At 37.9% G+C, this 16746-nt stretch overlaps 2 protein-coding genes across 3 annotated transcripts; one reads left to right on the top strand and one right to left on the bottom strand.

Annotated features, from left to right (window-relative positions):
• Positions 1 to 408: 408 nt before the first annotated feature.
• Positions 409 to 8396, top strand: slc5a8 (solute carrier family 5 member 8). Of its 2 annotated transcripts, XM_044342679.1 has the most exons (17): positions 409 to 776; positions 1724 to 1843; positions 2311 to 2376; positions 2491 to 2542; positions 2660 to 2727; positions 3046 to 3084; positions 3441 to 3556; positions 4605 to 4745; positions 5236 to 5365; positions 5591 to 5679; positions 5872 to 5981; positions 6072 to 6139; positions 6288 to 6374; positions 6882 to 7090; positions 7532 to 7635; positions 7793 to 7881; positions 7968 to 8396. In XM_044342679.1, the coding sequence occupies exons 1-17, from the start codon at positions 543 to 545 to the stop codon at positions 8085 to 8087; spliced, it is 1842 nt and encodes a 613-aa protein (XP_044198614.1). In that variant the 5' UTR covers positions 409 to 542; the 3' UTR covers positions 8088 to 8396. The 2 variants fall into 2 exon arrangements, with proteins under 2 accessions (XP_044198614.1, XP_044198613.1); XM_044342678.1 differs by having other exon boundaries at positions 5872 to 6139.
• A 7122-nt stretch (positions 8397 to 15518) lies between these two features.
• lyrm5a (LYR motif containing 5a) lies at positions 15519 to 16737 on the bottom strand. The gene is made up of 3 exons (XM_044342682.1): positions 16632 to 16737; positions 16401 to 16474; positions 15519 to 16300 (listed from the first exon to the last, which is right to left on the bottom strand). The coding sequence occupies exons 2-3, from the start codon at positions 16443 to 16445 to the stop codon at positions 16088 to 16090; spliced, it is 258 nt and encodes an 85-aa protein (XP_044198617.1). The 5' UTR covers positions 16446 to 16474; positions 16632 to 16737; the 3' UTR covers positions 15519 to 16087.
• Positions 16738 to 16746: the final 9 nt, after the last annotated feature.

Below are 16746 nucleotides of genomic sequence, written 5' to 3'. Positions count from 1 at the left end.
AATAACTTAGACATACACAGACATTTTATAACATAATTCATCTGAAGAAATTATAAAATTCTGCCTTTGAAAAACCTGAAAACCTCCAGACAAAATGTATGCAAAATATTCACACATTACATGAATCTCACAATAAACATACTGGCAGATTCAATACATAGTACAGTGTATTTATAGTATTTCGTGTGTGTGTATGTGTGTGAATTTCTGCAGTCTGGACTGATGATAGCTTTTATCCTGTGGTCAGGTGAACAATTCATTCTTTTGGCCTGTTGACTTCACATGTACCTGTCTCTCTGTCTCTCTGTCTCTCTCTCTCTCTCTCTCTCTCTCTCTCTCACACACACACACACACACACACACACAAAAGGTTTCAGTCTGTCGTCCTGCTTTCAGCTCACTGTTGAGTGAGAGGGTGATGTGCCAGGACCTCCACTTATTCACAGATGACTAGATGTTTCCAGTCTGAGTGCAAAACACATAGCACGGTTTGAATAACTTCCTGAAAAACTATTTTTCATTTTACTCTGACTTCCACCAAAATGTCAGGGGACTCTCTGGTAACTGGATCCTTTGTGGTAGCAGACTATGTGGTGTTTGCTCTCATGCTAGTGGTGTCTGCTGGAGTCGGGGTCTACTATGCCTGGTCGGACAGGGGCCAGGAAAGCTCCGGGGACTTCCTAATGGGGGGCCGCAGGCTGACAGCCCTGCCCGTCTCCCTGTCTCTGACCGCCAGCTTCATGTCAGCCATCACAGTGCTGTCCAACCCAGCTGAGGTAAGGTAACAGTAGATTGACTTCATACTGGAGTCCTAAGGGACAAATACAAGGAAAATTCTCTACTTGTGGTTGTATTTCTTTCAATGACATGCATCCTTCAGTAGTTTCCCTTGTTTTAAGATATTTTAAGGGAATCAGAGATGCTATGGGATGGAGCTGCAACAAAAAATTAATTGGCAACTATTTTGATAGTCAAATAATTATTCTTAGCATTTTCTTCAAGCAAAAATGACAAATATTCAGTGGTTGCAACTTTTCAAATCTGTGTCATACATGATAGTAAACTGAATATATTTGGATTTTGGACTGTTGATCGGAAAAAACAAGACATTTGAAGACATCACCTTCTGAATTTTTCTGTATTTTCTGACATTTTTGAAACAGACATGCATGGTGCATAAAACACTTCACTGACTCCCAGACTTGCTTAAAAATTTAAACTTATCAGCTCAAATGCAATGATAGGGGACGTTCCTGGATACATTTCTAAGTAATTCAATCAATTTACAGACCATGTAATTGCAAATTGTGCAAGGAAAACAAATTATTACAGCTCTAGTGAAAAAGAGAATCTCATGCTAGAAATTGATATCTTATATCATTGGCTGATATTAAATACCAGGCAAATATCAGCCTAATGTATCAGCCTAACCACACAGTAAATCTTCATATAAAATCCCACAAGACCTGCTCACTGAACATGAACAATGGTTGATTTCATTCCTTCAGTATTTGCTGCTGGGTGGTGGATACATTTGCCTTTCATTATGTTCTTTATATTCTTTATGTTTCTTGCTACTTCAAAGCTTATACCATAATTTACAGTGTTTCATGTGGCTACTTAACCTGATTTAAGTAAATTCTTTTATGAATTAACTGGCCATAACTTTGTCAAAGTCATAGAGAAACATTACTCTTTTATATTATATAAATTTGGTCTGTAGGTGTACCGCTATGGAGCCAGTATTGGATTTTATGCTCTCTCCTATGTAATGACGATGGTGGTCACATCTGAGGTCTTTCTCCCAGTCTTCTATAGGCTCGCCATCACCAGCACTTATGAGGTGAGAGTAGTTTTGTGTGCATGTGGTAAGTTATTGTACTGAATTCATAGTGTTGTGGCTGTATTCTACGGTATTGTATTCATAATTTATGAAATATGTAAAACATAGACCCAGATATCTGACCACTCTCTTATCTCACTGTTCAAATAAAAGGTTGGTGTGACAAACATTGATAAAAAATAACACTGAAACACCAAAGAGCACGTCCTTGTTGTAGTCTGAGGTTGACATGGCTCTGGTCCAAAAAGAAAAGGGATATGTTGAAACTTGGCTAATATGGGTAGAGTCCATTCAATCTGAGTTATTGCTTTTGTGTTAAGCAATTTATAATAGATGGATGAATATGACTTCTCAGACTCTCATGCCAAAATATTGGCCTGACCTGATATGATTGAAACTTATCACAGTTCTGATAGTAACCTTTTACATTGCTTGTCTTTTTCTGTCTGTGTCATGCCTCTGCTAAGTACCTGGAACTGCGATTCAACAGAGCAACCCGTCTGCTGGGAACTGTGCTCTTCATTGTTCAGACAGTGAGTAAGAAGCCAGTCAACACATAATGACAAGGTTTGAGCCACTGTGGCTCAAACCGCAAATCCTTTATCTGAGGGTCAGTTATATCAGTATCTTTTCTCTCTTTGTTACAGATCCTCTACACTGGAATTGTCATTTATGCTCCAGCTCTTGCTTTAAACCAAGGTATGTTGTTTTCAGTGCACAGTGGTCAGGTTCATGTAACATTCCTGCATGAGGGCACTTAAAGCTGCTTGAATTTTCTCAGTGAAGTGTCCACTGTGTGCCTCCCTCCCACTACAGTAACTGGTATGGATCTGTGGGGTGCAGTCATTTCCACAGGCGTGGTCTGTACCTTTTACTGCACAATGGTATGTAAGCAAATCTGTTTACTGAGTTCTGCTGTGTACATAATCAAAATGTAATACATATTCATGTCATTGAGGGTTTTCCCAAGAACATATATTCTTGTCAAAATGAAAAAGCTTGACACAGTATTTAACAGTACATAATGGCAGTGAAAAATTACTTTTTCTTCTGTTGGAAGAATAATTGTCCAAGAGCTCCATTTGGAATTCTCAGCCTTTAGCCTAAATATCTCTTTAAGTCTTAGTGATTGGCTGATACACTTGAAGTTTGCTTGATTTTAATGTATTATAGATACCTATTTGTGGTCTGCATTGTTACAGGGTGGTCTAAAGGCTGTGGTGTGGACAGATGTGTTTCAGGTAGGCTCCTGGATCAAGAAAATACATAACAAGTGGTTGATGAGGCATTACTGGTACGTCATGTTAAGATTTGTGAGGGGACTTATGGTCAAACTGACTGGCCAAATCAGGGATCACTGAGCATCTGTCATAACTTTTTGTGGTTGCCAGTGGTATACCAGTGTTTCATACACAGTAACTGTACACCACTGCAGCAAGAAACTCCTCACATTTTGGAATAATGCATTATACTTTATATATTATTCATTTACAATAGTTTAAATGCAACAGACTGGTAAATCTAAAACCACAGCTGAGACCAAGACCAAACCAGATTAAGTAAGGAAATTAAAACTATCTTCAATGTTCCCCTCTAGGTTGGTGTCATGCTTGCAGGCTTCCTGTCTGTCATTATCAGGTCTGTGATCTTACAAGGTGGAGTCTACCGCATCATTACAGATTCACAACAAGGAGGAAGACTCAACTTTTGGGAGTGAGTATGATAAAGGAGTGAGAATATGAAGTCACTACAGCTCTGTTAAACTGTGGGACTGAGATATGGACTGAGGATATGACCATTGAGACTGGTCCACTATACTGAAATACTGTGTCATTCTTACTGCATCTGGCAGCTGCATGACAACAAACAATCTGCTCTTTATGAGCAGATGTATTTAAACCCTTCATTTTGCCTATCTCTCTCCATGGTGCTGAAACATTGAACCAGCACACTGTGTCTTCTATCAAAGAGGCTGGATCCTCTGAAATCTGCATCTCCAAACCAAATAAATTGTTGTGGGTCAATAAGGCCTGGCACATTCTTTCGCCTAAATTTGAGACATTCTGTATATTGTTTGCAGGCCTCAGATACACTGGTGAGCATGTGTTCAAGGTTAAGGTGTCAAGACTTGTCAACAAATCTTGAAATATCATGTAGACTTGCAAATATTTGTGTTTAGGTCACAATCGATCACTGCTAACTAGTCCAATAAAAAGATAGATAATGGAATCCAGCAATAAACTCCACAGTTTGTTCTTGTTAGCTGTCTACACATGTTAATCAGAGGGAGTTACAGAAAAATGGAAATGGAAGATATATACCATTAAACTGCCCTGGTACACTATTTACCAGACATCTGTTATGTGTTGATGTTAAATATCAATAATCAATATTAAGGACAGTTTCATGGTTATAAAATTGGAAAACTTACAAGCTGACAAAGGTCTCAAGTTTGCACCATTAGTTTTGGTCCCTGTCAGAATGTCTTATATGAGAAAGAGGTGCAGGCTCTGCCCTTCAGGTTATTATTACCTTTTTTTGCAGTATGCTTTGTAGTATGCTTTTTAATCACTCAGCCACTGCTGCCTCCCCCCTTCAGGTTCTTTTAAGGACCATATATATTCATAGGTTGCGTCAATTACAGGATCCAGCCCCTGAACGAGGGAACTGATGAATCACTATATTCCTGACAACAACTGAACAATGTTTAACTTAAATTTATGGCTGAAATTCAAACCACACTCTCTTTATGTTTCACTAGCTTTGACACAAACCCTCTGAGGAGACACACTTTTTGGACCATAACCATTGGAGGGACCTTTGTCTGGGTCAGTATCTATGGGATCAACCAGGCCCAGGTTCAGAGATACATCTCCTGCAAGAGCATCACACATGCCAGACTGTGAGTTTTATTTTTACGGAGGGAGCCATTCATCAAGACAGGTGATAGGGTGCAACTATCCTTTGTGCTCTTAAAGGAAGTCTCCATCCTGAAGCACTTTTACTTGATAGGCAATACACCTTGTATTTTTTGGCTCCTTTTATTGTTTGGTGGACTATTTTCTATATCCCCACTGAAAGAAACATCATTGACAAACTTCACAATCACCATTGCTCAGTCATCAGTCATACATGGAGTAATGCACTCTAGTAGAGACAAAGATAGCAATTTCTCCACATTTACTTTGGGAAATATTAATTACCCAAACTACTGGTAAATGTGCTAATTTACGGTTGATATAAATTTACCATTGCCATTACCATAAAATATGCATGCAATCATTCATTAATGTATGTAATCGTGCATGTTAATGAATCCATGTTTCTGTTGACCAATTTTATTGCATTGCTCTGCTATTGGTTGTCATCAGTGTGTGTTTTTCTTTATCCAGATCTCTGTACATCAACCTGTTAGGTCTGTGTTCCATCCTGCTGTCTTCAGTGTTTGCAGGAATGTGCCTCTACTCAGTCTATAAGAACTGTGACCCATGGACAGCTAAAAGGGTTTCAGCTCCAGATCAGGTACAATGGAGAGTGACAAAGCATAGCTGAGGGTTACTGTGATTGTTGTTCTTACAAAACACACACACACACACACACACACACACACACACACACACACACACACACACACACACACACACAGTTGTACAAGCCAGAACAGAAACATGAGAAAGAAAACCAATAACCAGATAATGCTGATCAACAACCATCCTGATCATGTATGATGTCACTCCCTCACTGCAGCTGATGCCATATTTGGTGATGGACATCTTGGGAGACTATCCTGGTCTTCCTGGGCTGTTTGTTGCAGCAGCATATAGCGGATCTCTAAGGTTTATACTCAAGTTATTTTGTTTATCAGCTTGTACTCATAGAAAAAAAGGGTCATACTGGGTCTGTTTGGGTCTGTTAAGTTGGATTGGCAGTAAAAAATAAGTCATATTTTTGCTTTTGTGTTAGATATTGATGGTGGTTTGATGATTCTTTGAATTAATTGTGCAATTCTGTTGGTATATCAACCGCAGCACAGTGTCCTCCAGCATCAATGCATTAGCTGCAGTAACTGTAGAGGACCTGATCAAACCGTACACTCAGATGTCTGAGAAGCACCTGTCCTGGATCTCAAAAGGACTGAGTGAGTGGATTGTCCTCATGTACAGTATGTGCTGTATGTCAGCTGAACAAGTTGTTTCTTTCTTAGTGTCTGGCACAATGTTGTTTGCAGGTCTCTTATATGGAGTTTTATGTATTGGAATGGCTGGACTGGCCTCACTCATGGGAGGGATCTTACAGGTAGTGTGTTTATGTGTTAATGCAGAAGCATCATTTTTATTTTCACTGCATTTTGACAGATGTAAAGCAATCTTGTAAACACAGTGTTTGTAGGCTTTTGCAGAAGAATCCATCCTGCAACGTAAGTGATGTGTGTCTCCTAACACAGGCAGCCATCAGCATCTTTGGGATCACTGGAGGTCCTTTACTTGGGCTGTTCACATTGGGTATCTTCTGTCCATTTGCCAATTGCAAAGTATGTCTGTCCTGATTTAACTATAGTTTTTGCTGTAGCTCATGTAATTCCAGTAACCCATGCTAATATTAAATAAGGTCATGAGTCCAGCACAGATAATGAACTTTGCTCATCCTGTGATCTGCTGCTATTTTTTTTTAAATTAACACTTATTTCTCATTACATTTTGATTAAATTATTAATAATTTACCCAGTAAAATGTAAAAGATACTGATGAATGTATACCACAAATTAACTGGTCACAATTTCCTCTAGTTTCTGTTAGTTTAGTAATAAAAACTCTGAAATGATTAATTATTCCAAAAAAGCAAGCAAACCTCAGCACAAAAACAGCAAATATTTGCTATTTTTGCTATAAAAATGGTTAAAACCAATTATAATTGCAATCACAATTGATGAATTTCCTGTCAATCAACTAATTGACCAATCAACTAAACGTATTGTTTGCTTGCTAATTGTTTTATCACTTTTTACTTTAGCATTGTCAATGATTAAAATGTCTTTTAGGGAGCTTTGTCAGGTCTTCTGTCAGGATTGGTCGTATCTCTGTGGGTGGGCATCGGAGCCCAAATATACCCTCCCCCTCCTGAGATGACCCGACCACTGTCACTGACCACTCAGGGTTGTAACTTCACTACTGCAGACAACTTCAACTGGACCTCTACCTCTCTGCCAAGATCCATCACCACATCCCCTGTACAGAACAGTGATGCCAAGTGAGTGTGTAGCTGATTGAGACTCATTATTATTAGCAATATTTATCATCCCCAGGTGAACTAAGGTTATTTCGAACTTGTAACGATGCAAAATTAGATGCAAAATGGCAGCATAAGAACATTGTGAGATCTACAGTAGATAGTGAAGATGTAGTAGTGATAAAAATGCATCGAAGTGACAAGAAATCATCAGGTGACTTTCACTTGCATTTTTTCAGAAAGATGTAGCCTTATAAAGTTCATATTTACTACATAATACTATTACAAATACCCCATTACTGCCCAATCTTGACTAAATCTGTCTTATTTATCTAAATTTCACCTTGACAGTTTAAATTACACAGAACATTCATAAGGAGAAATATAAAACTGTTTATATGTGCAAGATTTCACTGCTCATGCATTATTATCTGAACATGTGCTATTTTTTCCCATCACCAGGCATCTACTGGCAGATAACTGGTACTCTCTGTCCTACCTTTACTTCAGTCCCATTGGAACCATAACAGCTATCAGTGTGGGACTGATAGTCAGCCTGTTTACAGGTAAATAACATGTCATAATTTTAAATACCTGCATGTTATATTGACATTTTTCTGAAAAACAGCTCATCAGATATCATTGTCATACTGTTTTTGATTAACTTTAAGGTTTTTGTTGTGCTCTCCTGCATTTGCAATTTATTTGTACGTATAATTTCAGGAGGCTTGAAGCTGAAATTGGAATCGAGGCTTACTTTAATGAAGGAAGACACAACTTTCTATTACCTATTCAAGTTTTTCCAACGCAAAGTAAGTGCTGTAGGAGTGAACTGATGTCAAAAGCCCTAGACTGATAACAGCTCCTGACTTTCTGTTTTGTGCTCTTCTCTCTTCAGGTCGTGAGACGAACAGGGAAGCTTGACCTGACAAAGGACAGAGAGAAGAAATTTGGCAGCACTAATCCTGCTTTCTGTGATGTTGAGCTGGACTTAACAAAAAGCAGCATTCCTACATGAAAAGCAACAAATGTTTGTTATAAAATTTCTGAATCGTCATCATCAATCTATGGTCTAATACAAGAAATGTTGATGAAGGAATTGAACCAGACAATAAATGGCATGGCTATCTATAAGTTATTACAAAATATCACTGCTTAAAATAAAACTTTGTTGAGCTCTGATTTTTGGGCACACTCCAAAGACATCAGGTCAGGTTAACTTTAACTGCCTATAAATATGAATGTGAGTGTAAATGGTTGTCTGTTTATATTTGTTAGCCCTGTGATAGACTGGTAACTACACAGGGTAAATGGGTATAGAATCTATCTGTGCTTACAAATATAGGGTGGATATATATGAATCCTTATCTCAATAACCCTTTGAAATTGAACACTACATTACCTGGCCTGATAAAATATTGATTCAGGCATTTTACAGTTGAAAATGTGACATCTGGCCTGACAAACTGTTTGGAGAATAATCCACGATCCTATTCATAGTAAATGTCTCAATTCCTCAAATGTTTTTTTTTTCTTTTCATTTTCTTTAATGACTAAACGTACTGTTATATAGATAATCATTACCTAATCTGTGTACAGTAGGTGTGTGTGTGTGTATGTTTATATCTGTGGCTGTAAATCAATGTCTAGTCTTGGCCCGTTCATTTTATTTACCTGCTGAATACTGACAAGAACACACACACACACACACACACACCCAGTATATGAAACGTATGTTTGTTTTGCTGCTGTTAAGTGTTGAATGAGAAGATTGTTGTGGATATTTCTGAGCGATGGTCAACACTTCAGTGGAGAGAAGCACACATGAGCCTTTAATGTTTTAATGCTGAGAACTGTAAACAGCGAACATCCAAGTTGGTGTAACTCGGATGCTGTCTCTTCCCGTTCTGCCTCTGACAGTCTGAGTGTTAGTATTTAACCCAAGCAGATTGGCCTACGATATGAAAAATTAGTCTAATTGGTCCATTGATTTCTATTTGGCTACACATTCCACCTATCTTTGTTGTCCAGAAGGGTCCTCTCTGGCCTTAGCTTACCATGGCAATGCTGATATATTCTTTTATCAGAGAGGTTTCTGCTTTCACCAATACATCACAGACAACTGACGTCTCGAGGAGAGATTAAGAATTACAGCGTGGCCTCAAGGCGTCGTCTTGACCCAATGTCACTCCAACCTGTAACGCCTAAAGATGGAAAATTCCATAACAAAGATGATGTACCAGGATTTCCATATAAGCACATCCAACAGTTTGAATAACTTTCTGAATAGTGTTAGCACAGTTATATTCTTTCAGACAATGAAGGCAGCAGTAAGCCATTTGTGGTGATGATTCTGTGCTCATGATCCACCAAAATTGTGAAGGAAACTCAAGGATATGTTTCAGCTTTCTTTTTTTAATGAATGGTTTTACGGGAAATAAAACTGAAAAATATCACAGATATTACTGATAAAGATAAACTGTTTCTCACTATGATTCACATGCTTTGGCCCTGATTTGCATAACTTCTGGAGTTCATTGCTTACAACACACGCATCGAACCAAATCCTTTAACAGCCGTTTTTTGAGTAACACCTGAGAACGCTGCCTGGTGTAGAATATTTACAATGCTGTTGCATTTACCTGACTGTTCTCTGGTCATCTTATCCTATTTGATTTCAGATTCAGTTTCACCGTCAGGTGATTGAAAGATGTCATGTTTCATTTAAAACTAGAGAAAATCAAATCACCTTGAGTGATTAACGGTGCCCCTTATGTACAGGTATTTACGGTCCTGTGAATAAGTTGTATTAACATTTTTTTTTTTTTTACTTTTGTGTATGAGTAGTTTCTTTCTTTCTAAATTGTTGTGCATATTCTTATATACGGAAGCCGAGAACGGCCCAGTTTTTTAAAATTATTTATTTCCATTATTTTTTTAATGCTGTTAATGCCGAGATCACAAATTAATATATCTCGTTATCTCGAGAAAACAAAAGGCCAGTTTCTCAAGATAACATGATCATTTATCACAAGATTTATCACGGGTGGAGCTCATTCTCATTTGTTCATTCCTGTCTTCTCCTCTCCATGTCTCCCTCACATGGATAGCTCAACTATTTAGATCAAGCACAAGAAGCCTTCATGTGGCTCTTAAGGACATGAGTTCAAATCTGTCATATGTTGGCTCTTATTCCCTCTCTCCACCCCACTTTCCTTTCTCTCAACAAGTCCAATAAAATGAAAATGCCTGAAAGGTATTGTTTGGTACTTCTACTGTACATGAAACATCCTGTCATATTATTACCAGGAGTCACTGCCATTTGGCTGTGACACAGATGTCATTACATGAAGGTGCTGTTAACAATGTGTTCTCCTTGATCTGTTACATTTTCAGCTTAAATCAGTTGTTACAGTTGTCAAGAAGTCGTCTATGCATGCTGCCATGGTGCTCCTGATCTCTGATTCTAAATAATAAGAGGGAACAACCTTTTGTTTTCTCTTGATAACAGGTCACTGTTGCTCTGTCCAGTAAAAACATGAAGCTTCACTTAACATTCAGACAAACTAATGTGGCGGCTACAATTGTTAGATTTGATCTCTGAGACCAACCTTTACCCACCTTGATAAGAGGACTGACAGATTGCATTTTCATTTTGACACCAAAAGAGTGTGGTGACATGTAAATGTACATGCAATAGACTGGGGGTGCTGTGCATTTGAATATTGTCCACTGTGCAGCCAATTAAGTCTTTGAAAATGAAATGTTAAATGCTGTTTTCATTTTTTTATTTTCAAATGGTTAGAAAATTGCATTTTAATTTTAATCGTGACTTAAATATTGCTTGAATAAATGGAAAATCAGGTTACATTGTTTATGTTGCATTTTAATTTTCAAATTTTATTACATTAATTAACATTTGAGTATTGTCCACTGTACAGCGGGGTATGACTTTGAAAATTAAATGTCAAACAGCTTTTCCATTTTTATTTTAATATGGTCATAGAACACCCATATGAGTATGTGAAGATGAAGAGTCAAATTGGATTATTGCATTTTCATTTTCATTTTTACTCAAATAACACATACATATGTGGAAAATTATAATGCTATTGTGGAATTACATTTTCATTTTCAAGTTTGCATTATCATTTTAATTCAGTCTCCTATGGACTTAAGTATCTGCAATATTGTTTTGATATTGAGTTATATATATACTATATTGAGTTATATTGAGTTCAGTAATAGTTCACTTATTGTTCTAGTCCTGAGGTGTATGAAAATTGGAAATGTTCAAATTCTGCCCATAGTGGCTTCTCTAATTATACATGTAAGTGAGAACCTCTTCTAGTTGTTGATTTGTCTGGTTTTAATCTTGATCTGTTGTCTGCCCCTAGAAAGAATGTAATAGTAGAATATACTTATTTTAAAATCATAATTGAAAGTGGGACATATATATGTATATTCATCTTAAGAATACTATTCCTACCCATTAAGAGTAATGTTAGACTTCCAATATTCAAGGTTGCTCTAAATCTAACTTAATATAAAAAGTTAACTCTGATGTGGTGAAATTCATATCCTCATCAATGTTAATTCTGCCTCAACTAACAGGCAGTAAATGAGTGGGGTTTGTCTGGCCAAGAGTAGATTCCATTATCATGGACTTTGTAAAATTAACTTTTTATACTCAGAGGGATCAGTAAGGTTGTGCCAGCTCACCTGAGGATTTGTGATGACTAAAAATAACATCATCAGGATATAGTAACTATGGTAACTGGATGTTTGTGCTTAAGGGTTCATATATAAAACCTAGATCCAATTAATACAATTGTTGCCAAATCTCATCAACCCTCTCAAAACCCTTTCCGTGTTTCCAACATGTTTGTGTCCATGTATTTTGCCATTTATTGTGTTGAATGTTGAGCCAACTTGAAAATTAGCTCTGACGTTTTCAGATATGTGAGGGATGTAAGCTAGCTGTAAGTTAGCCAGCATGCCTTGTCAGCTATCAAGATGACCGGGCGGTCAAAGCTCATGGTACCCCGCAAAGAACAGCCTTATCTCAGCAAGTCATTTTGGAATTTGCTGCTGGCTCTGATGTCCATGTAGTGGTTAAATATGGTATATAACTCATTTTGGGTATATTTAATGGGGAATCATTGGTCTCAGTCTGAATCTGTTTGTTTTTTCCACAGCAAATCAGTTTGGCTGAGGGCAAAGTTAAGGTTTAAAACTTCAATGTAAATTTTTATTTAACTTTAACGTTGTACTATACACAAGCACTTTAGCACTCAAACTTTTAGTTTATTTTTAAGCCGCCTTGTTCTTAATGTCAAATGTACAGTCAAATTTCTCTTATGTTTTTGTGATGTTTTTATGTGAAGCAATGGGCTGTAGCACTGTGTGCCCAAGACTAACATATAAACAATGTTTTAATCAAGGGACAATTGAGGAAACCCGGGCCCTCACTGAGTGGAGGGCAGCCAATGAGAGGCTTTTCACTGGCTGGCAGAATTCGTCGAAGTCTGGATGGGAGTGAGTATTGATTTTGAGTGCTTGTATCATTTCCTGTATGTCCAGTGTCCATCCATAATGATTAATATCTTATTGAAGTGGCAGTGTGTCACTCTTTGTTTATGTTTTTGTTTTTCCCAGGGACTTTGTTATCACCTCTGTCCTGGCAATAACAGGCCAAAAAGAAGTGGAACAATTTTAAAGACAAATACAAGGTAACAACAAAGATGCGGCACCTGGCAGTGGGACAGTGTTATGGATGCTGCACTCCAGGGGCAGCACTCAATTAGTCCGCCCCTGGTTGTTGCAGCAAACCTGACTGCCACTACAGGTGGCACAGTCAGCACACCAACCTCTGCCCCTTCTGCAGTAGAAGCCAGGGTCAGTCAGGGTCAACGCAGGAAGAGACCCAGGGAGAGTGAGGCTCTTCTTTCATTCATGAGGGAACAGGCCGAGAGGGAAGAGGAGAGAGAGAGAGAGAGGCGATAGCGAGAGAATAGGAGAGGGAAAGGGCAGCAACAGCAATAAATTAACATATACACACATATATTTCCATCTATCTATCTATACTTCTAGTGAACATGACTACATCTGGAGAGGTTTACTGTCTACATGTAGTTATGTTCACCCAAACATGCAGGCAGTTCTACAAGAGCAGAAAGCTGGGCAGCAAGCCTTCCCCGGACTCTGTTGCAGCTCCCTCTAATCGGCTTCTGTGTTGCCTGAATCATCATCGCAGTTGCCTGGGTTCCGCAGGAGGAAGAATCCTTATGTGGCACCCATCGATGGCACCGGCAGCAAGGTGGAATGCCTCATGGCCAGCAAGGCATTCCATGAGCAAGTGAATAACTCTGTGGAGAATGGTCATCATTTCCTCCACGACATTGTGGACAATCCTGCACACTGTGGCTAATGGCATTGCAAAGATGTCAACCTGCAGTCAACCTGTAGGAGGCTCCACAGGCAAGCCAGTAGACGGTGACCAGCACCTCAGTTTCATGGTTCCATCCATGGGCTTTTTGCTGGGCAGCATCTGGACCAGCATGTTGATGCTGTTCCTGGATAGCCTGAAGGCTGGTCTCAAGTCAGCTCCAGAAAAAAAGCATGGTGAGGATAGGCACATTGGTGTTCATTTGTGCATACCTTTGCAAGGGACTTTGGTCCTGTTAAAAAAAAAACAACTCTTTTTAGAATTTTTTAAGATTGTCTATTAATTGTTATATTTATGTATTTATTGCTTATTTATGTTTTTACTATTTAATATTTATTCAACTGCATTCCCAATATGAATTGTCTGATATCAATGGTTGACAGAGAGAACACTGGCAACACAAATCTTGCTTTCTGTGACATTGAGTTGGACTTAACAAAATTCAATGTTCACATGTGAAAACTAATGTTTGTCATACAATTTCTAGATTGAATTTTCCTATTTGTCAAATGAGGAATCATATTAATCTTACGTCTAATACAAGAAATCTCAGAGAAGGATTTTAAGATCCCCTCCAGAATTTAAACACTCTGCTTTGAATAATAATTGTTGTTTGATATTTTTTCTATAAAAATGTTGGATAATCTAGAAATTCTTAAAATGACACCTCCTTCTTCTCCATCAACAATTATTTTTTCACTTTTAACTGCTGGACAAAAGATTTCTCCTACTTGTAAATAAATAAATATCAAATACAAAGCACAGCTCTGACATTTTACTATATTATCTTGTGTATCTCCTAAAATATGTACTCTTCTTTTTCTGAAATGATTTAAGTGTTACACAGTGTTATATTCTAGATAATTAGTATCTGGTGTATGGGTGTGTTTGACATTCTGTGACCGGGAGAACATTATGTACTCTTGGCCTTTTCACATTATGTTTTTGTCTGGAATGCTGAAACAAGAACACACAGTTCTATTGCTCTATACTGCCAAGTGAGAAAGAGATGTGGAAACACTCAGAAGGTTTGGTCTGACTATCTGGTAGCTTGGCCTATTTGGCTACGCCTGGGTTAACAGGGGCCAGCAAAACTCAGGCGACTTTTCAACAAGGGGCCACAGTCTGACAGCTCCACCTATCTCCCTGTCCTTTACTGCCAGCTACTGTCAGCTATTGTAGTGCTGGAGTGCAGGAGTCCAAATGCAAGAATAATCTCTTCCTGACAGGTAATTTTGTTGCTGGTCCAACGTGCTGAATGTAGTTTTCTTTAAACAAGAAAAACCTCTTTAAATGAGGTAAGGTTTTTTTTACTTGCACTGAAATGCATCTTCACCAGCCTGACTGTTTGGCCTTTTCTGAATGGAAGCTGAATACTTTGTGTCACAAAGTAGTTTCAATTTTAACCTTAATTGCTTATTTTTACTCGTACATAGAGAACTTTACTAATTGCAGATATCCCTGGTCTGTTGATGTGCTGCTATGGAGAAAACTCTGATCATAGTCAGATGTGACCCTAGTGGTCACACACACACAGACTGGTCATCACCAGCAGTTATAATGTGAATGTAGCTTTGTATTTTGTTTTGAGATAAGTGTGTGGTTTTATGATGTTTTGCAGTGTTTGCAGCTGTATTCACAAAACCATGCTGCTCTCAAACTGCAAATACAAGTATTGTTAAATACAAAGTTGTTAGCTGGAATACAGTAAGGTAAAAAGGTAATACTCTGGGTGTTTTCCATCAGAAGAAAATAAAATCATGATGAGGAAAATCAAAGAATAAAGGACCACTTACCAGTTTAAAAGCTTTCAGCCCTTCAGTCTTGAGCTGCCCCAGGTGCAATAATAATGTACCTCAGTCACATATAGCAGGAATATGGTAATTTATATTAAATGAATATTGTTTAATGAGTTCTTAATACAAAATAACAATAAATATATTTATGCTACAGTTTCATACAGCAATGCCAGTAAAAGAGTAAAGTTATTGAAAATAACTGTTGTGATTTCATTGTATTTATTGTAACACTGGACATAGTGCATTGATACATAGTCATGTACATTCATTCTTCAAGAAATGTGACCATGTATTTACAAATATATACACTAACAATATATTCCACAGCTGTGACATTTCATTGTTACAATTTGATTCAGTCAGTCTGAGGGGCAAACCAGGCCTAACAATTGTTCTAGAGGAAAACCTATGATATTAACGTATGTACAGTATTAAATATTTTAAACACTGGCATTAAGGTACAACTTGCGTATAAAAAATACAAAGTGCGTTCTGTAACAGGTATCACGTTGTCATTCTTTTTCTGGCACTTTTTACAGATGGATTTTCCATTTCCCTTGTGAGGCAAGTTTAGTTGATTTTTCTATAAGGGCAACTGTTGGGAGCAATTTTTGCGGTGTAATGTGTAAAAAGATTTGTGTGCGAAAATAAAACACTGTTGCGTTATCTAATAAATATTTTTGACATTATTTTTGACTGTACGTTGGTTCACTGTCCCCACAATCTGTACTTCACTTCATAAAGATATCTTGGAGCAGTCTATGTGTGTAATTATTTTTCAGGTTCATAATACCTCTTCTTCATTGCTCGGTATTTCCTGAGGAAATAAAGAGCCTCCAGTTCCTTGATGACAAAGTCTCCACGGGCCACAAGCTTTTTGATCTTTTCAGGATCTGTAACATCTTTATTCTTCATGAAGGCTGACTTCAGTCGCTCTCTGAAAAAAGCTGCTCCCTGCGGGTAGTCACGGCCAAGATACAGCAGCTTTGGGGAGCGAGAAGCACATTTAGCTGAACCATATGTGTATATAGTACTACAGTAGTAGTATTATTAGTAGTAGTGTATAGTGGACAAATTCACTTACATTTTTGTATAGCCTGATAACCTCACCCCTTAAAGGGTTGGCCATGTCAGAAAAAAGAGTGGCACCGCTCACTTCTGAAATGAGGACAAAATGAAAAAGAGAAACAGTGAGCAGGAGAGAAAGTGGACAACAAAATAATTAGCTTCAGCTAAATAGCTAGCAGCATTTAACACACACTTCATTTCACAAATTCGCAGAACAACAACGTTAAACGGTACATAATTATTTTACATGTGTTGGTTTGTTGGGTGGAGTCACTCTAACGGAACGATAGAGTAGGGACGTCTCCTTTCTCACTTTGTCCTTTCTTCGTCTGCGGTGGACTCATAGATGCACGTACAGCACG

Source organism: Thunnus albacares, chromosome 23 (genome assembly GCF_914725855.1).
Source record: "Thunnus albacares chromosome 23, fThuAlb1.1, whole genome shotgun sequence".
NCBI classification, from domain to species: Eukaryota; Metazoa; Chordata; class Actinopteri; order Scombriformes; family Scombridae; genus Thunnus; species Thunnus albacares.
Note: the sequence above shows the minus strand (reverse complement) of the source record. Positions and strands in the feature narration are given on the sequence as shown.

Excerpts from the sequence above, each read along its gene's own strand:
- lyrm5a (XM_044342682.1), bottom strand. The coding sequence starts at position 16,445 with ATGGCCAACCCTTTAAGGGGTGAGGTTATCAGGCTATACAAAAAT. Across the intron at positions 16,301-16,400 it reads TTATCAGGCTATACAAAAAT|CTGCTGTATCTTGGCCGTGA; the intron begins GTAAGTGAATTT and ends CGCTCCCCAAAG.
- slc5a8 (XM_044342678.1), top strand. The coding sequence starts at position 543 with ATGTCAGGGGACTCTCTGGTAACTGGATCCTTTGTGGTAGCAGACTAT. Across the intron at positions 777-1,723 it reads TGCTGTCCAACCCAGCTGAG|GTGTACCGCTATGGAGCCAG; the intron begins GTAAGGTAACAG and ends TTTGGTCTGTAG. Across the intron at positions 2,377-2,490 it reads TGCTCTTCATTGTTCAGACA|ATCCTCTACACTGGAATTGT; the intron begins GTGAGTAAGAAG and ends TCTTTGTTACAG.